Source organism: Toxotes jaculatrix, chromosome 8, assembly GCF_017976425.1.
Source record: "Toxotes jaculatrix isolate fToxJac2 chromosome 8, fToxJac2.pri, whole genome shotgun sequence".
Taxonomy (NCBI): Eukaryota; Metazoa; Chordata; class Actinopteri; family Toxotidae; genus Toxotes; species Toxotes jaculatrix.
Genome location: NC_054401.1, coordinates 10522068 through 10547915, shown reverse-complemented (window position 1 = coordinate 10547915; position 25848 = coordinate 10522068). Strand labels below are relative to the sequence as shown.

At 41.2% G+C, this 25848-nt stretch overlaps 4 protein-coding genes across 9 annotated transcripts; 1 reads left to right on the top strand and 3 right to left on the bottom strand.

Moving 5' to 3' along the window:
• Positions 1–218: 218 nt before the first annotated feature.
• On the bottom strand, positions 219–5430 carry grwd1 (glutamate-rich WD repeat containing 1). Its single transcript, XM_041044897.1, has 7 exons — positions 5191–5430; positions 4968–5091; positions 3480–3642; positions 3169–3379; positions 2342–2487; positions 1350–1541; positions 219–836 (listed from the first exon to the last, which is right to left on the bottom strand). Exons 1-7 carry the CDS (start codon positions 5411–5413, stop codon positions 528–530), a joined length of 1368 nt encoding a protein of 455 aa, XP_040900831.1. The 5' UTR covers positions 5414–5430; the 3' UTR covers positions 219–527.
• A 1360-nt stretch (positions 5431–6790) lies between these two features.
• On the bottom strand, positions 6791–10097 carry zgc:174888 (uncharacterized protein LOC558116 homolog). Its single transcript, XM_041043430.1, has 5 exons — positions 9578–10097; positions 9126–9232; positions 8642–8713; positions 8161–8307; positions 6791–7961 (listed from the first exon to the last, which is right to left on the bottom strand). Exons 1-5 carry the CDS (start codon positions 9588–9590, stop codon positions 7608–7610), a joined length of 693 nt encoding a protein of 230 aa, XP_040899364.1. The 5' UTR covers positions 9591–10097; the 3' UTR covers positions 6791–7607.
• A 1200-nt stretch (positions 10098–11297) lies between these two features.
• flcn (folliculin) lies at positions 11298–17894 on the bottom strand. Of its 2 annotated transcripts, none has more exons than XM_041044059.1 (12): positions 17619–17894; positions 17259–17471; positions 16930–17088; positions 16589–16810; positions 16313–16479; positions 16117–16208; positions 15006–15169; positions 14642–14755; positions 13285–13408; positions 13016–13141; positions 12396–12498; positions 11298–12293 (listed from the first exon to the last, which is right to left on the bottom strand). In XM_041044059.1, the coding sequence occupies exons 2-12, from the start codon at positions 17469–17471 to the stop codon at positions 12086–12088; spliced, it is 1692 nt and encodes a 563-aa protein (XP_040899993.1). In that variant the 5' UTR covers positions 17619–17894; the 3' UTR covers positions 11298–12085. The 2 variants fall into 2 exon arrangements, with proteins under 2 accessions (XP_040899993.1, XP_040899994.1); XM_041044060.1 differs by having other exon boundaries at positions 11299–12293; positions 16942–17088; positions 17619–17893.
• Positions 17895–17947: 53 nt separating this feature from the next.
• Positions 17948–25023, top strand: leng9 (leukocyte receptor cluster (LRC) member 9). Of its 5 annotated transcripts, none has more exons than XM_041044057.1 (9): positions 17949–18187; positions 18452–18558; positions 18846–18998; positions 20489–20582; positions 20954–21090; positions 21251–21577; positions 21691–21952; positions 22619–22742; positions 22850–25023. In XM_041044057.1, exons 3-9 carry the CDS (start codon positions 18854–18856, stop codon positions 23510–23512), a joined length of 1752 nt encoding a protein of 583 aa, XP_040899991.1. In that variant the 5' UTR covers positions 17949–18187; positions 18452–18558; positions 18846–18853; the 3' UTR covers positions 23513–25023. The 5 variants fall into 5 exon arrangements, with proteins under 5 accessions (XP_040899988.1, XP_040899991.1, XP_040899990.1 ...); XM_041044056.1 differs by having other exon boundaries at positions 18452–18598; XM_041044054.1 differs by lacking the exon at positions 18452–18558 and having other exon boundaries at positions 17948–18187.
• The last annotated feature ends 825 nt before the right edge of the window (positions 25024–25848 follow it).

Sequence of the window (25848 nt, the reverse complement as noted above, 5' to 3'; positions counted from 1 at the left end):
TTTTCTTTGGGAATGACTCCAGGGGAAAACTTGAGCAAAGACTATAGTCATGTGACACCATTCTGTCACTGATGATGCAAAATAATAATGAACAATTGTCCAAAATCTCAATTAACTGTTTAGCTTTAAATACAAATAGAGCAGCCTATATTCTTTGAAAACAAGGTAACTGTAAAAACTAGTGTGCATGCATAGCAATGCACCACTAACAAGAGAACTATGGTTTAAACATTTTATTTTCAGCATGCACTGGGAATGCCTAAAATAGTTAACACATCTGTAAAACATACAGACTGAAAGTTCAGTGGTAAAGATTATAACACCATATGGTGCCTACACTGGAAAAAAAAAATATCGCCTGTGCTGCTAAGTTATGTACATTGTTACAAGCTCCTTAAAGATAAAAAACATTTGGATTTACTGCTTATTACACATATACATTAAATGTGTACTACTTGTGTAAATGCAAAGTCATCAGTTTCTCACACACACACACATGCACGCACTCTCAAACATACATGGACACACTACACAGATATTGTCCTGAACACGTTGAACCCTGACAGAGCTGTGGAGATCATCACGCCAGGTATCTGCGGGTGCCAGTGAATCTCCTTAATCTCTGATTGACCCTGGTGCAGGAACAACAGTTGAGGGGGTAAGTCTTTCACCCCCTCCACCCTTGCACCCACGTCACACGATTCCACGGACAGATCCCACTGGCTGACGACATCGTCCGCTCCCGAGGCAGCGAACACACTCGAGTCCACGGGGCTCCACTCCACTGAGGTGATGGGAGCGCTGTGCTGCTTGAAGTTTGCCACGGGCCGCCCAGTCTACAGGTACAGGTGGAACGAGAAGAGTGAGGTGTGACAGCTCTTCATTACAAACATCATCAGGCTACAAAAAATGAACAGTTTTATAAATCTGTTTTTCCTGCTTTGCTTTTCAAAAGCTGCAGCCAGACATTGTCAAGTTCTCGCAGCGTGTTGTAAAGGAATCATTTGACATTTACTCCTTACTCTTGCTCCTTATCCTTGCTAGGAGGGAGGTAACAATGATTACACACTATTGTGTCACAAGCAAAAGATGTACAATGATTAGTTAGGTGGGGCTGCCAAACTGCAAAGGTGTGAGATTATCTATTGGTGTAATCGAACAACCCCTTAACACTCTGCTTTCTTTGTCACAATAACAGCGGGATTACTTTATTGTAGTGTGGTGGTGACACACACTTATCAAGCACTAAAATCTTCACCCCTTGTCACACAACAGACATGTGATTACTCATCGGGTAAATGATTACATTACAACTGAGTGATTTTAGATAAACTGCTACTGTTTTTTACCTTAAACTGTCGCAGGTCCCATACTTTCAAAAGCCCATCGTCCCCTCCTGACAGCAGGAATGGTTCGCTCCTGTTCCAGCTGATCACGTTGATGTCTGACGAGTGAGCTTCATTGGCTGAGAGCATTGAATTGGGCGGCGCACGGATGTCCCAGATACGAATAGATTGATCCACCGAACAAGATGCAAAAACCTGGGGCGAGAGAGAAAGTACAGACTCTTAAGACCTGAACCTTAGATTAAATATTAACAAAACAAAGACCAACTGATCTTAACTATACTTCCCAAACAAGGAACTTTACTGTATCTCTTACAAAACACTTGCTGCTTTGTCTTTTTAGTATTTAGGAGGAGTGTGTCTGTGGGAGTCAACACCAATTTGGGTGCACAGTAACCCAGTAGCCCTTCACAGTAAAACATAGTGTACACTCATACGCCATGCAGTAAAGAAGAAGTAAAAAGGTAACAACCAATGTCAGCCTCTAGGGTATACATCTACATACCACAAACTAGTTCAGTGACTTATTAAGTATAGTGGCTGAGAATATGCATAAATAGCATATTTTAGTCTGCAATTCTTAGCTACAACACTGTCATGGCACATAGCAACACTGTTTTTACAGTCAACACAGCTCATTCCAATCATTCAGTTCTCTCACCACACCTTGTTCTTCTATACTAACACCCGTAAAGCAAAGTTGAGCTCATAAACTCAGTATGACTTTATTAATCTGTGTGGAGAAATTCATCTTCCGCATTTGAATGATCCTAACTGTTTGGGATCGGTGGGGTTTCTCCTGCTCTGAGGCTAGATAACATGCATATCTAATACGTAGCATGCATAAGCTTTTGGTTTAGGAGGAAAACCCAGACAAACACAGACAGGCTTCACTCAGTCCTAGTGAGGTCTGAGTTTGCAGTGAGGGAACAGTGCTGTCACCATCTAACTCAGTTTCACCAGCCACAACATCACTACTATTGTACAAAACATACTGTAGCTTCAGTAGGGGACCACTGCAGATCCTCCACAGACTTGCTGTGGGAGCTGAAAGGTCGTTGGTCGATCTGCCATGACGTCCCTCCCTCCTGTGGTTCCCACACATGGATGTTCTTTTTGCAGTCTCCACTGACAAGACGACCTGTTAATACACACAACACAGGTACAACTGTTAAGCCTCTGTTTGATAGACGCACACATCTATGCTCTTTTATCTATTGTGCTCTTTTTCCCCATTTTATTGTTCTGCCTTAATGCCTACCGCACACTCAGCTATTCATCTGAGGTCCCCTCTCTGAAGTGCCCCACCCAATTTGTTTCATTTCATTCTGTCAGTCCCATTGGTAGGCACATTTGGTAGAAAGTTGCTCCATGGGCCAAATAAATGATTTGATGTTGATCTGTATCCAAGGGTTTAACCATGTTTTTACATCCAAAACTTGACAGCTGCCTGTCATTTATAAGCTATTTTGCTGGAAAGCAACAAACAAACATGGAAGTTGTGAAAAGGACAAAGTGATTTGGTTGTCTCTGGCATTAAAAAGCTGCAGTTTGGAAATTTAAACAGAAGTGTTTCCGTGTTGAGGTGACAGAGGGAGAGACAGCTGAGAGTGTAAGAGAGAGAGAATGAACATTTAGTACATACTGTTCTTATGTTAGTCACACATTACAAAGCAGACGTGCAGAAGTGCAGTTGAGGACATATTTATTCTTAAAGTACACAACATATTGTGGTTATCCAAGGTTAGCTTAATGCCAAGTGTCAACAAGGAGAGTTTTTTTTTGGTCTGCAAATTTCATAGCAGGTTAAAGACTCACTTACCAGGTACCATAGGTGACCAATCAATTGCAAAGCCTTCAGTCATGTGTCCTGAGAAACTGAAGAGAGCTGTGGCTTCCTTCTGTTGTTTAATGAAAGCTGCCATGGCAGCAGAACTGTGGACGGCCTCCAGCTGAGATCGGAGGTCATATATTTCTACCTGACCCTTCTCTGACCAGACAGCAGCCAGTGACTGCTCTCCACGCTGGGTCACCTGGAAAAGAAGAATCAAAATCACTAATATGGAAACATAGGAAAATAAAGTCTCTGCTACTGAAGACCTAATGATTTCATTTATATAAATGTCAACATACTCTGACTCTGTTAATCCCTCCATAGTGAGGCATCATGGCCAGTTCCATCTGTGGCTTCTTATCTTCATCCTCCTCATCTTCATCACTTTCTTCATCACTGCTTTCTTCCCCCTCTTTTTCCTTTTCTGTTCCATGAAGGTTATACATGCGCATGACGAGAAGTCTGCAAGAAAGTAAACAGATGCAAAGTTATTGTGTCAGTGTTTACAGAGGATAAATCACTTAAGAGATAATTCTCTAACACCGTCTTTTATCAGTATGCAAGTGTGGAATTCTAGCAGGAAGTTAAATAATATCAACAGTTTTTGATACCAATCTCTGACCCTTTAAGTTTCTCTTTCCAAACTATGCAGACGATGTCAAAACATAACTGAAACTGTGCAAAAACAATACAAAAAAAAAAACAGCTCTGTGAATTGTACTTGGATGGGTTGAGGGTTCCACTTGAAATGCAATCTAATGTTTTTACCAAAGGCATCCACCACAGCTGTCTAGTTCTTGACTACAGAGGGACTACTTTGTCCAAACAAACTATTGCCCAAACTACTCAAACTAAAAATCATGGTTGACTAAGTGGCAGTAACAAACCATTGTACTCTATTCACTCCAGTAGAAAATGTTTGCCTTCTGTAAAAATACAACAGTTACAAGGATATTGCAAAAGCAAAATTAAGCAAAGATTGTGACACTACAAACACTTCCAGTAGTGTAAAATCTCATTGTAGTTCAGACCTGCAGCAGAGCTGAGATTCTGCAGCTTCTTAATGTGGCAACACTCAGTAACTCATCACACATCATGACTGATGTTAGTCATTTTTGTTGTAGACAAACAAAAATGACTAACAATGTCCTCACTGCTGCCAACAGGTGACTGCGAACTCTCATTACTCACACCAAAAAAAAAAGTCTGCAAACGCAGACTCAGTGTTGTATTACCCAAAAGAATTAAAATCACCTGTGTGTGTTTACTGTGAGTGTGTAGGACCTTTAACTGAAGTGTCTGAATACTTCTACTACACTGTAAAGAGTTTAATAATAGGAAAAACCTTTCTTCTACCCTTGTTGCCTGGATACCATGACTGATAATGTCTACTGTTGCATTACCAATGAAAGAAAAGTAAAAGTACTCAGTGAAATAAAATATCCCCTCTGACTATGATATATCATTAGATTATTAGAGCAGATGCATTCGTGTAAAAGCAGGATTGTTCTGTTGTAGCTGGTTGAGGTGGAGCTAATTGCAGCTATTTTGTATAGGACTGCAGCCCGTCATTAGTTTCATTATGGATTTTTTCAGCTCCACTTCATAGTTAGGCAGTTTCATTCATAACAAAAGACTACAAGGTAGCATGAAAAGAAAATGCTCAAGTACAAGTACATTAAAGTACAGTACTTGAGTAAATGTACACTTAAACTGGTGCTTCGGGCGACAACAGCAATAGCTGAATATGTTTATGAAGTGTGTGTTGTCTGGAGGTCTGTACTGACCTGTTGCTCAGGGCTGTGTCCGCCTGTGTGCCCGCACAGAGCAACATGGACATAGGGAACTGCTCCCTGCTTTCTCCAACTCCATCTCCATCTTTCAAGATGTCAAAGCTCAGACACGGAGCACCTGAACACAAACAATAAAAACACAAAGCTGAATTCAACCTGTAGCTTTCAGCACGATGACACTACTGACAAAACAGGTAACTTTAGCGGCTCGGCTTGCCTGTTTGGCACTCATGGTACATGCGGTACGCAGACCGGTCCATCTCCAGCTCCTCTCCGGGCTGAAGCGGCTCGATCCCGGGCACGTACACTTTCCTCTCCCCCTCTCCGTCCGCTCCTTCCTCCTTCATTTCTACTCCTTCATCATCATCGCTGCCGCCTTCGTCCATCTCCTCCATATCGCCTCCCTCTTCGGCAAACGTGTCTTCATCGGGCGCAGACATTTTGGAAGTGGAGCAGCGTGCGTGTTTCCGGTGTGGAGAGCGGCCACGTGGTTTAAACACCAAGCGCTGTCACTCCTCCCATGCTGCCTCTCTGTCTCTCCCCCCTCTCTCTCCCTGTCTCTTCCCCCATTTACGGGAAGTCAGCCGGTCCCTTTGGCGCTTGGCTCCCCGTTGCCAGGAAAGATCAGATTTGCAAATATTTGTCTGGGAAACAGCCAGAACGATTATACCTAAACAATAATTTGATGTTTTATGCCATATGTTATGGGGGATAAGTGGACGTGCAGGGCCGTCTCCCCCACCCCTCCCCCTGGAGAATAACATTTGTTTAAGAAATTAGATGAATCCTATCCACATCTGGGGTTTGATTCGTGTGTTCTCCCGGGACAGGATCTCCCATGTGCTCCGAATGACTCATGATTATCGCATTTATTTCAAATAAACGTAACACCTGCAGGAGCACAGCCTGGCACTGACATCAGGGTCAGTAGCCCCTGCACCACTGATGGGAAACAAGCATTTGGCAGCAGCCTCACAGCACGACATTTGAGTGTTTGCCGGTAACGGGCACGGAGAAAAGCCCACAGTCCAGAGGAATAGCATTTGAGCCTTTGCGAGATTTCTGTCTTCCTTATTTGTCCAAATGTTTGTCTTCTAGCACTATGATTATCTAACTGTTGTTAACTTGCATTCATGCTGTATTACGTTTGTCCCAACCTCCCAAATTACGACACAAGTTCTGTGGAAAAAACTGCCAGTGAAAACTTAAAGTGGGAGCCAAAAATGAATTCCCATAGTGGCAAATGCAACATACCTCTGTATTTTAAGGATTATGAAACTACAAGGAGAGTCCTGTAAGGACAATGGTACACATTGCAGGTGTGGGTGTGTGTACAAGCAGGGGCAAGTGCGCCGAATGGCAAATGGTGCACTTTTATTTCTCGTGTAGATCCTGACAGGGCTTAGAACGTACCATCTGTGTAGCCGGGGTCGCATCCAGAGCGCATTCCTCTCTCATCTGCAACTCGTCTTTCAGTTTTTTATCAGGGTTACAAAATAGTTGTAGAGGATTTCTACATAGGAAATGACTCTTTAAAAGAGCCGGCAGTAGAGGTGGAGCTCACATGAATGTGGACACAAACATAAACTGTGTTCTGTAGCTGGTATGTGAGATCATAAACAAAATATAATCTCTTTTAGCTGAATGGACAAAAATGTAAATACCTGTCATTCTTACTGACAAACAGTAGTGGAGGAAATACTCAGATGTAAGTAAAATAGCAGTACCACAATTTAAATATACTTGGTTGCAAGTAAAAGCCAAGTAAAATTCACAAAATGAAACTGAACAAAAAAGTATGAAAGTATTGTTAGTGAAATGTACTGTATCAAGTAAAAAGATATTTTGGATTGTTGACTATTATAATTCCAGTATTTGGCTAGCACTGTTGATGCATTAATGTGTAAAGTGGAGCTGATTTTAATGACTTGATAAACTGCTGGGTAGTTTGATTTATGACAATCATATTTTATAAACCAATCACATGTTTTACAGGTAAAATCTTAATGTGTAAAATAACCAGTAATTATAGCTGATGGGTAAATGTAGTTGAGTAAAAAGAACATTTCCCTCTGAACAGTAGCTGAGTAGAAGAGGAAAGTGACATTAAATACAAATAGTAAAGTACAAGTACTCTAAAAATGTCCGTAGGTACAGTTCAGTCACTGCTGACAAACAGGAAAACCAAAAACCTAGCAATGCATATATCTAAATGTCTTTAATTTACATTTATGTACAAAAGTAAACACCCAGGGACTGTAATATCTTACATTTACATAATAGACATTGTAAACAGTGATGAATTCCACATCAACAGACGAGGCTTATGTGCATTGGCTTGCTCAGCATTTATCTCTTGTTAGCATGAAGAGCATAGCTAGCTGGAGTTTGTGGTTTGCTCTAAGGAGGGCGGCTATACGTTTATATCTGTGACATGAGTTGTTACAGAGCACTGTTAGACAGCAATCTTAGCTATTCAAACTAACTTTGGACATTAAATGCAACCGGTGCATGTCACTTTATATTAACAAAGCTTACTGCATTAAACACTGACACAAATATAAGAAACAATCATTCAGTGCCAGGAAACGTTTTGCATTTTGTGTGCATCATCAGAAATAATCTTTTTAGTGACTATGGCAGCAACCACCAGTAGAGTCTGAATAGCAAGGGGCTCCAGAAAGAAGCAGAATATGATAGGGATAGAGGACTACCGCTGGATGTTGCCTGTGAAATGTCTGTCATCTTGTCAGGTTGTTCCTCCTCCACATTGCTGATAGCTCGGGTGGTCAAGAGTCTGGCCCTCGAGGGACCATAGTCCTTCCTCTCTATAGGGGGGGGCAAAGTGGGCAGGGTGCACGTTTGAATTGATTCTAAGCATCCAACATTTAGCCACTGAGCGAAAAGTTCTGATGTTAGCTTAAGGAGCTCTTCTGGAGAAGAAGATAATGTGGAATAATGGGCCAGGTCTGTCTCCTCCTGGAATCTCTGTGAGAGACGAGAGAAACAAGGACCAAATGAAGATTTACAATATAAAGTAAGACACATTCACATTTAAGGAGCATAACTCTGACTAATGTTCTTTTAAATACACGTTTGACAGAAAAAACATTTAAATCAATGTAGTAAGAGAGTGGAAGAGTAGAAAAAGGTATTATTATATGATATGATTGAAAGAAAACCCTACCTCTGTGTTTTTGTTCTTTCTGATAATCCTATCCAGTGTCTGCTTTAGGTCGATTATTAAGGAGTGATTTAAGTGCTCATCCCAGAGGTTTCTGAGAAGCACATGCCAGGAGTCCAGAAGAACTACTGCAGCAGGGAACACACAACACTGCAGGGGGAGGCAGAACAAAACAACAACCCCAAAGTTAGACTTAGTGTGCAAAACACGTGAGACAAATTACCAAAAACCACATCAATTACTCACTTACAAGTAAGACTCAAGGCTACATTATAAAACAATGTTTTGCTAAACCAAGAATTTACAATAACATTACAGCTAAATATCAGGCAAAAGCTAATGATTATCCTGTTAAATAAATCAAAACTTTTTTTCAGTAGAGGGCTGATGCTGATAAAAAAAAACCCTGAAAGACTTTAAGATTTACGACCCCTGTAGCGCACATCAAACTTCTCTTCCCCTTTTTATCTGATAAGCAACTCACCGGATCAGTGTCACAGAGCATGTTTTTTGTGTAGTGGTGCACTACATAGTAATCTTTCGGAAATACTGTCCGCTGTAAGGAGATAGAAAGGAAAGGAAAGACGAGATGAGAACGAACCCAAATAAGATACTATTCATAATGGAATACTTATTGTACTGAACTTTAACAGTGAACAATGTATGGTTGGTAATTTAAAAAAAATAAATTGATCCTCTCGACTTTGCAGAGTTGTTTGTTGTCAGTTATCAAGGTAGAGGTGTTTATTTAGACTCATTCATTTGACTGAGCTCTTCACCTTTGACCATCTTGTAAACCAACTAACCAAACACAGTCAAGACACAGTCAAGACTCAGTCATATATATATATATTTTAATTAATTACATTTTTTTAAGGGTAGTGTATGCATTTGGTAGGGAAAAAATAAATGGAAAATATAATTGCCTGCACTGCACAAAAAAATTGTGAGCAAAATTTTTAACTTACAAATCCAGTCGGATTAGAGTCGATGGTTGTTTTAATGTTTTTTACACCTTCCCACTCAAAGTCACATCCACCGCATTGGACAGTCAAGAGTGATAGCAACAGCAAAACTGTGCAAGACATGAGTAGGAAGGAAAGAGACAGAACACATTCAGATAATTGCTGGAAACTTTCTGTGGTTTGTAGCTTGTTCAAATGGCATGTCTACTCAGAAAAATTACATCATTTCCTGCGTAAATTATCCATTTCTGCAGAAAACAATATGAAACAAGACATCTGAAAAAACCCTAATTGAATTAAGACACCGGAAATCCTGTTGTCACAACACAAACTGACAAAACAAATTACTTTTAATTAAACTTGACAATATAATAAACTTGTTCTATTATTTTCCACAGACTCTAGGAAGAACGTTTGCAAAAAGGATGAACATGCAATTAATTCTCGCTCCTCACCTGGCAGTGACATCCTTTTATCTTTGAAAGACTGGACACTTCTCCATTTCTCTTGTTGATGGTAGTCACTCTGCAGACGGGTTTCTGTGACAGACTGTGAAAGGCAAAGTTTCCTCCTCTGTGGTTTTTTGAGGTCTTTGACACAGAGAATGTCGCTGTGTCTTCTCCTTCACAGCTTGATATTTAGTCTTCTTGTTGACATCCCTTATACATTCTTTCCTTTTGAGTTCCTTTGGTACTTTCCAAAAATTGCCTCATTTATCCTCTCACGCCATTCTGCTCTCTCACTGGATTTTCCCACTTAAGCCTGAGCCAAAGCTTTTGTTTGTTTTCCTTTTTTAAAATGATATCCCTTTCCCTATCCCTTTTTCACTACTGACCTAGAATCTTCCTAACCAGCCTAATTTGAATAACTCTCTTCTTCCCTGAAACTGGTTAATGGATAAAGCGGGAGAGACACTGGCCTCCTCTTCTCTGTCTCTCCCTCTGGCCACTCTGTGTGTCCTCACTCAGACACAGGCTGCTCTCAAAGTGAAAGTGCTATGCTGGATGGCTTGTCTGCTCCCTTTAAGTCTCAGCCCCTCCCATCACCACACGTTTTACCTCACTATTGACTGACCCGGCTCCCTCCCCCCTGCTCCCCACATTCCCTGACACCCACCCTTTTGCCCCCATCCTCCCCCCTCCAAACCAGGCCCGCGGAGGCTTAGTCATGCAGTTGGAGCGTATGTTTTTCATTTGGACTCTCTCCCCCCACACCTCTGTGCCTGTGGATCCCTTGGTCTTTATCCCTCCAGACTCAATGTGCAGTGTCATCCTATTTAATCATCATGCTCTTATGTGTGTTTTTTTTTTATCACATTCCTTGAAAACTGACAAACAGGATTGCAACACTGGTTTATCATACTTTGCAAGTCATTCCACGTGACAGCTTTTTTTAGTTATTACTGTTAAAACCAGCTCCTCGGAGGTGGACAGTGTCATTGTGACGTCTAACATTGTGCACAGCTGTCCTCATCCTGTCTGCGATGTGTTGTTCTGTCCCCTCAGGTTATGTGAAGCATCATGTTATTTTGGATTTCAGTTAGGTGTCAGGAGAGGAGTTAATTAGCAGTGAAAGGAAGGAAGTACACAGTTGTTTCTTTGTGTCAGAAAGGAAGTGGTCCTCTATTTGTCCTTTTCAAAACAAGCCAAAGGAAGCAAGACCATTTCCCAAAGTCCCATCTCTGCTGAGGTGAAAAGGAAACTAGAGAGCAGCAGCCTCGGTGAAGGCAATGCATTACCTCTCCCAGAGGCATCATCAACGCAGAACCTCTTCACCTATACCATGTGTCTTAACGATGGGTATAAATATCTAGTCATTGTGCGGTCTTCCTGTTTCATACACTGCTTGCATATTGGGGAAGTAAATATGTAACTAATTTGTGGATCTGCTGCAAATGATGTTTGTGCTTTTATGAGTGGAACTTGAAAAATGAAATCCAGATTTGAGTTGGATGTAGAAAAACAAAAAAAAAAAAACCTCTATTAGGCAACACTATTACACTAACATTGCTGAGTGTCAGATTCTTTTTCAATCCTAATATTTACAAACTCAGTGTTCTTTTAATTAGGGCTAGAACTGAATTTTTACACAATCACTACATAGGTAAGGGTCAAGAAAAAATAACAATCAGACTGCCAATTTAAACAAAGCTGTATGTTGTTAAATTTTATTGACTGAAGTCTGCACGCTTCAGCAAAGCAACAGGCTCAAATAACTGTGGCGTGGAAAAAAAAAAAAAAAAACACAGCTTTTTAGTGGATCAGTGTGGCTGGCTCATTAAGAAGCCAAGATCCTGCTGATGTGGTCGGCTGTACTGGAGTTAGGCCTTGTTATGCAACCATTTTGTACATTTCAGGACAGCAGAAAACCTTAAAAGTGTTGTCTTACACCACTTGAGACTCAAAAAAGTGAGTGGGAACTGGCAGAGAAATGATTCCCTCCTCCTACACTCCTCTTTTACCCCCTCTTTTATGCTCTTTGTTTGCCACAAGATGGAGCCAATAGTGGAATAAAAAGAAAAAATGATGTCAGACTGACAATTCACATCAATTTATTTCATTTTAAAATTTCAGTGAAAGAGTAAACAAAGTGCAAAGCCTTTTTGTAATAAGTTAAACTTTACATATTAGTTTAGTATTAAGTGGTCTCCTACAGTGATTCCCTCTGACAAACAACAGCCCTCATACATTATCCCAACTGACTGTTAATCTGTGCAGATTAATAATCAGGGTTAAGTACACAATAAATTTCTCATGACCTAAAATACAATGATGGCTGAGCCAAAGCATCTTTGTCATCCATTCACAGTACAGTCCCACTAAAAGTCCCACATAGTTAACAAAACAGATTCTTGCTTTCACTTTCCTTTCTTTATTACCCCCCCCCCCCCCCCATCCCCATCCCCTTCATCTTTCCCTTTTATTCACCGCCTGCTAACTCCCCCTGCCTTCTTCTTCTCTTTGTCACTGGCTGGGGCTCCTCTCCCCTCCTCGGACAGCGGTCATTAAATGACTCTTGTAGGTTTTGCTGAGTCCGGTCATCCAGAACTTGAGGAGCCTGACATTGTCTTCTTCGCCTGGCCCTGTGGCGCCAAGGAGGGCCAGAACCTTCTGGGTGTCCTCCCTCCCCCGCCCGTCCACTTTGGAGAACTTGAACAGCACTTTGACTTTACTGAAAGAGAGAGATAACTATGAGAGGCCTTTCATATGCAAAATAGTGAAATCTTCATTAAACTCAAGCAGTCTTCATTAAGACTGAGTGAATTTTACTCACTTCATCCACTCTTCCTTCAAACACAGCAGGCAGTGAGATACGACGTCCACTGACAAGTTCTCATTAGAAAGAGCCACCTCAAGCTTGTTCAGTAATGTTGGACCTGGAAAAAGAGTGCAAAGATTCAGTCAATCAATTTTTTAAGTCATATGACCATTATTCTATAGCTTGAAGTACAACATTTTTGTAAAAGCTGGCATTCACATGTTTCCTGCCAAATGAGATACCTCCAAGAAGGTCAAGCTATTGATCCTATTTGACCCTGTGTGATCTCAAAGCCTTGCTGATAAAAAGAATTTCAATGAAAGTTGGTAGAAAGATCGGCTGTGAGCCAAGGAAGAAATCACATCTGCTTATCTGAACAGTTTCGAGATCTTGTTTTTTTCAAGGCTTTCACATTGTGGAATGGGACATGTCTGAACATTTTCACCACTATCAATCTCTCTACTGCTCTTACTTGAATACAAAAAGAAATCTGGCACTTATAACCCACCACCATGTGTGTTCTGATGTGGATTCTGATTCAAATTCAACCGAGAAGCAAAGTATGATGCATGTTTACACTGAAAATGGCAGCAAACATACAGTGACTGTTTACAAATTCAGGTTTGTATGCTCACCCCTGTCTGTGGGCTGTGTGTTGGCACTGCTTATGGTGAACTGATAAAGTGAGCAGATATCGTTGTCGCCCAGAGCTGAGATCTGACAGTTTCTTTCTGTGCTGACATCCACCAGCACTGAAAACTCTACAGAGCAAAACAAAAGGGAGATAAAATCAACCAAATGTGAGCTGCATGTACAAGCCAGCAATTTGTGACAGAAGTTGTATTTAAGGTTTCATACCATAATGTGCCATAGTGTGATTTTAATTTTAGAGTCTTTCTTGTACCTGAGGAGCTGACGTGGGTTGGAATGGGCACATCTGGACTGAGACCCAGGAAGTTGCATTTGTAGGCCTCCTCATACTGAGTACTGTATGGCACAGAACGCACACAGCCTACTGGGAGCAGAGACTGATGGGAGAAAAGTCAGAGTTTCAGATAAGAAACGTGGCATAAAGAGGAATTTATCTAACAAAGTAAGCTGAAGTTAACATTAGTAGCCCTGCTCACTCACACGGAATGTTTTCATTTATTCTGGCTGATAAGACCTCAGCTCAGGTTAAAGCTGGGTGGAGCTATGCTTGGAATTATCTGAGGTCACCAGACACTGTGAACTAAGCATAACCGTAAAAGTCCTGATCCTGCTTACCTATATATTTCTACAGTTCTTTTGTTCCTGTTTCCAATACAATGTTAAAAAAACCCTCAAAACTTAAAAAGTCCAACAGGTGGAACAATGCTACCAGGAGAGTGAGGGACATGACAATTTGAGGACAACCTGCAGATGTCCACACCTCCCTGAGAAACTGAGTAAAGCAAAATAAGGGTAAACACATCTGTAGGCAGGACATGTGTGTATAGGGGCTTTAGTTTTAAAGGCTGACATACAGTATATGAGCAGTGTTTTTCACAGCTGCCATTTTTACATGTCACAGTAGAAAAAAGCACAGGGGTAAATAATGAATGATCACTGAATTCCATTTAGCATTTCACTGTCACACTGTCACGGCTTAGTGGGACACTAATAGAGCCATCATACATGTCATTATCAACACCTGTGCTTTTTTCTACCATGACAAGTAAAAACGTCTACTGTGAAAAAAAATGCCTGGGAAGTAGCAGTAAACATGTAACAGTGTAACTAAATTACAATAAAATATATATGAAAAAAATATTATGACAGAAAATTAAAAAATACAGTTTCCTAGGAACAGTAAAAACATACAAAACCAATAATAACATAATGAAAACAGTAACATGCTCTGTTTCCTTTGTGTATGTTGCATAGGTAAGCATGGAAAGCAAGTGCAGGCAAAGAAAATTTCAGGGTGTGTGATGGTAGTGTCAGTAATTACACCTTCAGGCAAGAACTGGATATTAGAAACAACAACAATCAGTTGGTATTATATAAAAAATGTTTATCTATCAGTCTTAAAGTGGCATTTGTAATCCTTAATGGTTCAGTTTGTGAGTAACCTTTCCAACCTTAACAACCTAAAAGGAGTGTGTTTAGAGTTATTACAATAACGTACTTACACCGGTTGTTATAACAACAATTGTAAATACATCAAACTTTTACCTGCATCATACTAATACAATCTTTCCTAACAAGGCAGGGATGGATGCAGTGGCAGAGTAAAGTACCTTGAGTACTATAAACGCTGACTGGATGAGCCCCGGGTGTGCACCTCTCCATATGACCTGATTTCCCATGAGCACGTGCCATGCTAGTTGACGAAACTCAGCAGCCCCGAGAACCTGCAGAGCAAGATAGACAGCACTGAACCACAGCTCGCAGATACAGTGTCTACATTAATTTCTTGAATCATCATTAAACTGTATAAGATTAACGCCATGAAACTACAAATTCTTGCAAAATTTTGAAAATTTTTAACCCCTTTATTCTTCCTGTTTTTTTTTTTTGTTGCATTTTTTTGTTAAATTACACAGTTAATTTCATGTAAGTATGTGCAACAAAATGACAAGCTCAGAAAATACCTAAGTTTACCTGTCTCAAGTGTCTCAGTGACCTAAATTTTGGACCAGGTAATTCATCTAATTTTGTATCATCACACAGGAAGTCGTGGCCGAGCTCGCTCTCTGACTGGTGCCGCTGTGACTTTGAAGAGCCTCCTTCTGCTCCCTCCCAGCATCTCATTTCCTCCTCTTGCTCTTTAGGAAAACACAAAACGACATAAAAACAGATATAGTGATGACCAAATGTGTCAAACGCGAGACTCATTACTAATGTTGGGAATTTCCCCAGGACATCGCTAGAAATTGTTGTATTTATATCACACTCTATCTATAGAGTTTCACATGATGTACACGAGATGTTATTCTTCTCTTTCCAAAACAAAATTAATACTCACCTCTCATCGATGACTCATTTCAATACATATACCAAAAGACTGGTGTCAATATGAGCTAGCACATGATGAACAGTGTCCCTCACAGTATCAAATTGGCTGATACTGTTTGTACAACAGTAAAAATGTTTTTTTTAAACCTATATCTAAAAACTGATATTTTAATTTTATTTCTAATTTTTTTTAAAAATCTTAACGTTTTTATTATTCTCTTGTATTTTATATGTATTACACTTTGAAACTGGGATTTTGAAAAGTATTGTAAGTGTTCTCTACTTACAATACTAGAGAACAAGATATTGAACAACTCATGAGCCATTCTGGGCCGGGAAACATCTCTGTAATTTATTTCACCACTTTCTAAATCTTGACTAAAAACTGTGTAGACTCTGCCCAGAAGGCCACATGTTTGAATACAATAGTGAATCACTGTTTTTCTGGCCAGAGTGTCTCTGCACTGTCTGACACAGTGAATCAGACTTTCATAGAAGACTTTTCAGACTGATGATAAAACCAAGAATCACTGTGCAACCAAATGACATCTGCTTATATAACCCTCCATCAAGAGGCCAAACCTTGCCTGGAAGCCAAGGCATGTCGAGGCATAGCCACGTAAATTTGTTTTGTGTCTGTCACTTGACAGTTTTTGGTCTTCACTTTTTACCCAGTCACAAGACTAACAAGATGTTACATGGGTAAGTTCTGTTATACAGAATAATCATCCTGTTTAATTAAGCACAATGTATCTACCTGTCTGTCTCTCTATAAGCACCAGTGTGTCCTCAGTAGGGGCCCCCTCGAGGAGCTTCTCTGTCAGACGGCTACCACAGGCCTTCAGCAGCCTGGAAATAAGGTGAAAACACACATCAGTAAGCCCCGGTATGTGATTACTAACCAGTCACACAGAAAAAGACAACAGCTTGTATGTTATGATGGGACCGCTTACCAGCTAAAGGAGGAGTGCAAGCTGGCCCAGAGGTTGGGATGCTGGGTAAGAGAAGTTAGTGATCGGGCTGCATTGCCGCTCCTTTGGTGTGGGAAAACAGCAGGTGAAAACACACTGTTCATCCTCACAGCTCGCTGGGGGCAAACTCCTTGTTCACTGTCAAATACCTGTTGCACAGTACAATAACAAAACTTTAGGTTATCTAACAGATACATGCCTGTGGCCTGTGAACAAGTCTTCATATTTCTATTTGAATAAACTGAATATATGCCCTACCTTGAGGGCTGTGCTTTGCAGGCTCTGTATGGTGAGTTTAAGGTGGCGTAACAGAAAAGGCCAAGAGTTGATAAGGTAGATCCTGTCCATGGCTACCATGACAATGCTGTACCACCGCTGAAAGCCCCTGGCAAGGCTGTCTTTGATAAAGAAGGTGTGTGAGAACACAAAACCGTGTTGCTCATCTCCAAAGAAAATTGGCCCCTCGCGGCCGGGACACACCTGACAACGCAGACAGAAAAAATTGGGAGGAACCATATGAGGAGCCAGAGGAATAAGAAAATTGATGTTTATTTATTGCATGAGATGTGTGACTCACACACACATACATGCAGACGTACGTCACCGTTTACCTCACAGCTGAGGCTGCGTACACAGGCCTGGCGGACTACACTGAAAAGCTGAGGCTGTCTGGGATGCTGGTGGCTCAGGAAGCGTATGCCTGTTTCATCATCAATGCTCACAAAACCAGGGTGAGACGCAGGTAGAGATCGACACCCCTGTGGGGCAAAGGGTAGGGGAGGATGAGCGCTTTGAGATAGATCACAGGACTGTGAAAGTTATAGCTGTAATGTAGCTGACATGTAGAGAGAAGGGTGGTTCATGTCAGGTTGAGACAAGTCCCTGATAATGTCATGGTGAGTTGCTCTTCTGTCCCCCTGCCACTCACCTCACACATCTCTCCTCTCTGAGTGGCTGAGCTGTTGGCTCTCATGGTCAGCCCCTCACCTTCCCGGTCACCGTCTCGGTCCCTGTCCCCAGGTGCTGGGATCCCTGCCTGGGATGAAGGGGACGGGGATGGAGGATGTAATGCCTCAGTGCAGAACAGTGTACGAGGGCCATGGAGTTCACAGAAGTGACAGAGAGCCACTAGGGCATTCATCTGACAAAGAGAATAAGTTTCCAGACAGATGATCAGATGTCATTTAGATGTGAAAATTAACAGTCAGTCAATCACATTTGATTCCCTTTAACGGGCTCCACTAGAGTCAAGACATGGTGATTATAAATGATACTAAGATAGTCTTACCTTTAGCGCAGACCAAAGTTGTCAACAAATGAGTAGTGCTCAATGCTACTTCACAGAAGGACAGTCATTGGTCGTATTATTCAAAAAGTCGTGATATAAAAAAGCAGCATATTAAAACGGTGGTACGAAACAAACTGAATTTTTTAAGTTAGTCCGTTTGTCGAACATTCGTTGTTCTCGGTGTCTCAGATTTAGGCTTTCTTTTCCTGCTATGTTTTTCCAAAGTGCAGCGGCTAGGCTAACTGACAACAACAGATCATGTCACGTGAGGCAGAGTCACGCGCTCGAGCACAAACGACGCATGGCAGCTCTGCTGCTTTCACGTAACGTTGGCAGAAAGAGAAGGGCAGGGAGTTGTAAACCCAACGCCTTAACTTGGGACTGCACACGTGTTGTTTTAAACTGGCGGTGAAGCCGCAGCCCGTCTTTTGTTGTGCTACGTTTTTGTAGCAGTTCGTTTCCAAGTGAGACCAGATACATGCAAAGACTGTGTAGCTCCTAAAATTAGCTAATGGTCACTGCTGGCGGTTGGAGCATCTGCAAACATTATGCCACTGCATTGCTGACAGGTCTGTAGTTCTGTTCACCAAGTGAGAGATTAAATCGCTGTCAGAAATTCTCCATGTCTCCGACTCGAAATTAAAATTATAAATCGGTGGCTGACATGCTTTTTCCTCTCTCTGCTGCTTGTAATTACGGCATTGGCTGCAACATTATTTAATTGATTTTAAAAGATATTGCGAATTATTAAAGCGAAATGAGTCCGCAACGGGTTAATTTGTCAATATAATAAAATATAATATAACGTATGTTGACTCATGCTGTTGACACAGACATTTTTCGACGAAACACAAACTAAGACTACATTACCCAAGCTTCTCTCTGAGTCTACAAACTCGGGGTTAAAGGGCGATAAAAGTCAAAGCCGTCTGCTTCTACGGTTGGTATATCAAAGATTAAAAGAAAGTCATAATTTTCAGGTAATTTTTAAAGACGTGTTTATGTAGTAATTGTTTCAGCTAAATATGACGGTTATTTTTTCTCTAGGAGTTGTTGAATTACTTCAGGTTTAGAACATTGTTCACCACTAGCCACCCACTTCCGCAGCAGTTTTAGGAGTGTCAGGTCTTACTTTGTCATTCTGTCAGGTTAAACAAAGCTAAAGGTGTAGTATCAAATAGAGACACAACAGACTGTTCTGAAGTGGCATCGCCTTCTAAATCACAGATTTGAGCATGGCATCAGACGGATCAGGAGTGCTCTCGGATTCATCAGAGGAGCCCAGAGATGATGGAATCCCCCTGACAGACACACCCAGTCCAGTGGCAGGGGTCCCAGCTGACCCTAAGAGTGGTGAAGACAACCTTCGAGCCACAGCAGGTAAATCACCCTGATTATTTTTTGCTTATACACAGTGACTTAGCTGTTTGTCAAATGGGTCTCTGTTCAAAGTTCATTTAATACATTAGATTGCCACGTGTAAGTCCATATAATGCATCATATATGATAACGTCTACATTGTAGATCAGCTGGTAGTTCATATTACTGAAGTTAGTTTGAATCATATTTAAGCAATAGACTCTGTAGTCAAATTCTTTGTTACTGTGAGCAAGTTGACTTCTGGTAAGTTCTTGGGTGTGTTGTCATGTGGCCGGAGCCCTTGTTATTAAAAAAGGAGAGATGACTGAGTGAGCTGACTGCTGTAATGATATCTAATATTTTAACGTCATGCCTGGCTGTTATGCTGGAATCAGGAAATGAGTCAAGAGTTTTAAGCATTGGCTCTGACCTCCAAATCCTGTCTGGTTCTACTCCCACTCGTCTCACTGGGCACACATTCTGTTTAACTTTCTAAGGAACAAGATTCACTACAATTACCCAGTTACTTCCAGACACTTGCACTATGATCTTATGACTGGAAGCAGTTGAAAAACTCTCTAAAAATGTGCTGTTGCCTCCTGATCCAAGCAACTTGTGCTTGTCAGTCCCATCTCGGTGGAAAAGAAGATATGACTACACATAAGTAAAGGATCTGGGAAGTGAGTTACACTCAGCTCCCCTATCTGGAAATAGCGTTGTAGGGTGTGTGGTATGTGTTTGAGGTTACAGGCAACCACATCCTAACTACTTGGCTGGCATTTGAATCCTCTGGGGCAAGTCATTTCCACCTGTTATATAGTTTATACCCTTTGGAGAGGAAATATAATGTGTGTGTATATAAATATAAAGATATAGATATAGATATAGATATGATATATATATATATATATATATATATAGAGAGAGAGAGAGAGAGAGATTTTATTTGTTAATTATAATATACCCACTTAAGATAAAAAATCTGAAGGAATTTAGTAAAAAAGTTTAAAATTTGATTTCTTGTTCAACACTCTAAGGGCAGGTGATTAGAGATCATATTTCCTGATGTCTCTGCATTTACCATGTGTTTGTTATCTGGCACACTCTGATCTGAGAACATCCTGCCACACTGCTGTAGGTATTTTCAGTGTTAGTGAAAATTGCTTGAAACGGGAAGACAGACCTTTCTTTGTATCTGTGTCCTCTCTCTTCAGCTCCATTGCATCATAGCCAGGCTCGGGCTATAGAGGAGTCATGGGGAAATTATGCTCTGTTTCATAATCTTTTTTCTTCCGCTGGACCTTGCCCCAGACACGACCTGTTGAGTGACCATGTTAACAGTTTTAAGTCAGAACATATGTTTGTAACTGGGAGCTTCACACAGACTAGACTGCCTGTGTAATGTGCAGAACATTTTTCTTGACCGGCTTCCATTACAGTTTCATTGCACTCCCGCCCCTCTTACTTTTGCTTTTACTTGGTTTTTCTCTCTGTGGCTCTATGATTTACAGAGTCAGCAGAGCGGGACGAGGATGGAGTTAATGTGTGCCAGTTTTTCCTGATGGGAAAGTGTCATTTTGGACACAGATGTCGTTTGTCTCACAGGTCTGCTTTCTTTACTTTGATCAAACTCACCAACAGGATACTAGAAGACTTCTAATTTTTCAGAAAAATTCTAGACATTAATTGATTTTTAATAATTGCATTACTAAAAAAGTTGTAAATCATTGTGGCACAGCTGCTATCAATAAACAGATCCACCTTAAAATTAAGTCCTTATTGCTAAGATCCTCCTGTATGTAATTTTTATTTCTAATGCTACTGCTTATATTACAGCACAGACAGAGGTTTAAGCTTAGCCATGATTAAATATGGGTGCTGCAAAATGTTTACTTGTCATAGGAAAAAGGTGTGAGAAGGAATTAAGACTTGTAATTTCGTTTCCATTTGTCACTGTTGCTGCCTTCATTTCCCAGTGATCCATCACCAGATGATTCAGGGGCTGTGTCTCCTGACCAGGATGACACGCCAGATGGAGAAAAGGTGGAAAAACACAAGAAGAAGAAAGGCAAAGTGAACAAAGCAAAAAAGCCAGAATACAACGAGGGAAAAGGTCACTGCATGTTTAGATAGTCATCTGATAATGACGACATGCTCTTAAGAGTACTCTTTAAGAGTCACTGAAACTTGATTGCTCTTGATTCACTCTTGATTCACCTTTTCCCCATGTTAATGTGTTTCATGCCTTTGTTTAATATCTTATTCGTCCACAGAAGTGAATAAAAAGCCTCGTATGCGCACAGCTGATGACGTTATCTCGCGGATCCTGTGGGACCCCTCAGTGGATGCATCAGAATTTGTAGTGGGCTATGTGGATCGCTTCCTTGGTGTGCTGGAGCGCCCCTTCTGTGACTTCAGCTGGGATACCAACCCCTGTGACTGTGATTACTCTGCTGAACTGGCCCTGCCCAGACACAGGATCCAGTACTTCACCTACAGAGGGCACCGTGTCTGGGACCGCCACAGCAGAACTGACAGGGTGTTTGGCTCCACCGGTCAATCTCTGGCTCCCCCCTTTGGAAGGGAGGAGGAAGTAAAGGGTAAGAAAGGGCTTTTGTTGCTGCCCCACCTCACACACAACCAGATACATATTTACACAGACAAAAGCCAGTACACTCAAAATGTACACTGATTGAACCTTTTGATTTACAAAAAATGAGCACTGAAGTCCATGAGCACCAACAAGACTTCCTTAAAACAACAGGGGAGCAGCCACCTGCTGTCAGTGGGCAGGAAGAGAGTGAAACAGAAGAGTGTACTCACACTGAGAGCACACATCTGGAGGAAGAGAAGCAGAATGAGATGGATATCCACACCCCTGACTCAAGACAATCAGCTCCAAAGTGTAAAGGAAACGTCTCTCAGGAACAACAGGAATCACGCAGAGCATGTGTTGTGGAGGAGGCTGCAAATAGGTCTGGTTTTCATTTTCATCCTTTAAATGTGACTGAGAACAGACAACTCCTGTACAGAACCAGAGAGCATTTTTAGTGTCTCTATGTTCCATACTGTGCCTGTTTATACAAAATGGCAACTAAAATTCAAAGTGAAATGGAAGTTATAGTGTTGTTAGCTTCGCTCAGAATGTCTCATTACGTAGAGAACAATTCACCTGCACCCACAACTTCTTCACCTACACGGTTAGATCAAAAGGTGGAGGATTAGGGAGAAATGAGAAAGTGAATCCTCAACCACCTCTTTTTTATAGTATGAACAAAGACATCTAAACACACATCTTATCCAGGATATCACTCAGCTAGCTAATAAAACCTGAGCTAAAGGTCAAGTGTGGTTAAATATGATGGACACAGTTTGCATGTTGATATAAGAATACTTCAACATGATTTTTGTGACCTGTATTTGGCATATGTAACACAAGATAACTGAACATTAACACAAGAACACAGGAAGAGAACTTGGGGGATGTAGTTTTTATTTCACTGTGTCTTTAAGACAGATCAAATTACCCTTAGGAAATGTACATTTATTGAAGTGTCTTGTGAAAGCTAAACTGTGGAAAACAGTCTCAGAAGTTACTTTCCTGCTTCTTGGGTCATTTTACACACCTGTTTTGATTTTAGACTTAAGGCCTCAACAGACAAAATGTTCTCAACCCAAAAAGAGGGAGTGACTGTAAAAGAGGAGGGAGAGAAAGAGACTTTGGCAGAATGGCAAGAAAGCTGGGATGGCAATGCAGACGATTTGGTGAGTACAGCTCAGCTCACCCTGAGAAACTTTACATTCTTGTTCTGCTGTTACAGTTCAGGTTTCACAGAGTGGTTCTCCGTATGATCCTCTGCTGTTACACACAGAATTCTCTTGGAGCCCTGAACATTAGCCAGAATCCATCAGCACCTCTGGAGCAGAGAGAGGAAAAACGTGGTGGTCGGCCGCCTAAAAAACGACCCACACACTTTGTCACCTTCAGGGCCAACACTCCTGCTATCCTCTCCTGTTTCCAGCAGCTGCAGGAGGAGATCACCTCCCTTTTACCATCTTCTGCCCCTCACTGGAAGACCCTGTCCAGCCTTCATGTCACTCTCTGCCTCCTGGTGCTACACAGCCCAGCTGAGGTGTCCGCTGCCGGGGAGATCCTCCGACAGTTTGCCCATTTGGATCGCAACCCCCCGGTAGCAGTGACCTTTCCTGTGAAGCTGAAACATTTCAATGGGAAGGTACTCTTCCTGAGTCCCCAGCCTCAACTGCACCTCCAGCAGCTCAACAGTGGCCTGCAGGAAGCCTACAGGAAGGAGGGCTGGCTCCACAGGGACTCCTATAATCCACGCTACCACCTCACTCTGGCCAAGGTAGAGGACAAGGAGGGAGAGAGGATTTTTGATGGGGTGGCTGACCTTAAGGTGGGGAAGGGTTTAAATTTTGGCCGTCTGCCAGTTAACACCTTACATCTTTGTGCCATGGGTCGTTCCAGAGTGGATGGGTTTTTTGAGACTGTGTGCACAGTAACTCTGCGATGATAAAGGAGCCAGCCATTTCACATGCACACACTACAAACATGTATGCTATTATGTGACATACGGCTAGGTGCAATACCACTGATTTGGATTTGTATTGGCCATGCGGGCTTACCTACCGCATTTTATGTCTGCATTAAATATTTTTAAGTTCGAATTTTTTCAGAGAAGGTACACTTTGTTCTGAAGACGTTTATAAATGGGCCTAACGGGCTTAAAGTGAAGCTCAAATCAAAGCTCTGGGACAGTGGCAAACACCCTATGTTCAATTCTACTAAACTGTATGAAGATGTTAAATAATACAATAGTCCCACTACACTTAAATTATAATAGGTTTTAAAATGTATTTTCCTTGATGAATGCATTGATAATCCATTAAGGGTTTACATTATATGTCATATTGACATTTCAAGACGAAAAATGTATCCAGCACATAATGCAGGGAATTCATAACTCAGGCTGATACGATACCTCAAGAACTTGCTGAAACCACAGTTGTTTACTTCACCTGGCTGAACAGAAGAATGTAAAGACTAAACACAGATTAATTGCACTTTTGCACAATTGCACAAATTTAAATACTATAAAAACCCACATTTGCTAATTAGACGTCTTTTACAATTAGATCTGAAATGATTAGCAAATCAATTGATTAGCCAACAGAAAATTAATCTGCAACCATTTTGACCATTAATGGATATCAACTAAAATACCAATAACTGTCTAGTTCTCGTGTTTGTATTGTAAGGACATTCTGCTTTACACCATTTTATATTTCAGTAAACTGAAAATTTGGCCTTTTTCCATTGTTGGTTAAACTAAAGAGGCATTTTGTTGGCATTACCAACAATCATTAGTTACAGCCCTGGGCAAAATGGATCCCACCGTATAAATCATGAAGAAATGTCAGTGTAATCATCACCTGCTGTAGATGTGTACATGTGTCTAATCAGCCTTCAGGTCCAGGACGAAACACATAATTTTAAAGCATACTTTTCACCTAGTGAAAATTATTATGAAGGATGTAATTGCTCACTTTTCATCAGCTTTGAGTCTTTTGTTTCACTGGGCACGTAGAGTAGAATACCTACTTCCTTAAAATACAAAATTTGCCTCAAGAAGGATGATAATTTTTTTCCCCTCTATTTATTATCTGGTGGGCAGAATAAGGTGGGCTGGGCCCAACTTTGGCCCACAGACCTGACTTTGGGTATCTTTGTATATGTGTATATCTACTGTTTTCCTGCTATACAGACAGGACATATGCACCTATCACATAGACATATACAGGATACATAAATTGTTTATGAGGGGAAAATATTGTTTTCCTTACATCCATGAATTTACCAAAGTAGTTGTTTTCTGCAGCTCATAATTCCATGATTTATACAATCTGTTCTATATGAATATTGTGTGGAGAGTGTTCCACAAGAACGATTACTTTGTATGATTTTGCAGTGAATTATAACCACTACATAGTGAAGGATATTAAATATTGAATTGGTTATTTTAAATCCAGTGAATGGTGATATTTTATCAGTGCAGTGATGGATGGCCTGGATGCGGTACTGTTCCTGTTGCTGTGGTCTAACATACAGACACACGGAGGCTGCATAAACGCTCCCTGAGCAACTCTTGCATACATAATATAATTTTCTGTCTTCTTTCCCCTCTTCCTCCCAGATGCACACATACACTTTACATAGGCTACATGAGTCAATGAGTATGCTCTCTGGCTCTCTACTGTTTGCTCCCTGGCTCGCATTATCTCCCTGCCTCCCTTCCCCCACTGCCTTTCAGTGACACAGAAAAACTAACACCGCCCCCTCCCTCTTTGCTCGCTTGCTTCTGCCCCCCTTTCTCCTATGGCAGACAAACACCACACTCTTTTCACTCTTTCTTGCTGTGTTCTACCATTCCATCTCCAGTTTGCATTTCTCGGTCAGATCACTCTGGTATCATCTCCATCAGCACGCTCTCATCACTTCTGTCTTGTTGTTGCATGTTCTCCTCTGCCTCCTTGTCATTGAATCAGTGTTGATGCTGTTCTGCAGCCTCCACTGAAAACTGGTTTTGCCTACAAATCCATTGCATGCCGCTTTCCCCCTCTCTATTCATTGTTCACTCCATCTCTCTCCCTCCCTCCCCTTTTTTTTCCTCTCAGCATCTCTCCCTGGGAACCCACTTTTTTTGTCCTCAGTATTTCATGTTGCTATTCCTTGCATCTCTCCTTCTCCACATTCATCTGTGTGCTTATTCTCATCTCTTACTCCAATTTTATGTGCATCTCTACCTCCCATTAGTTCTCAACACATCACAGCCTAACAGTGCTATCATAG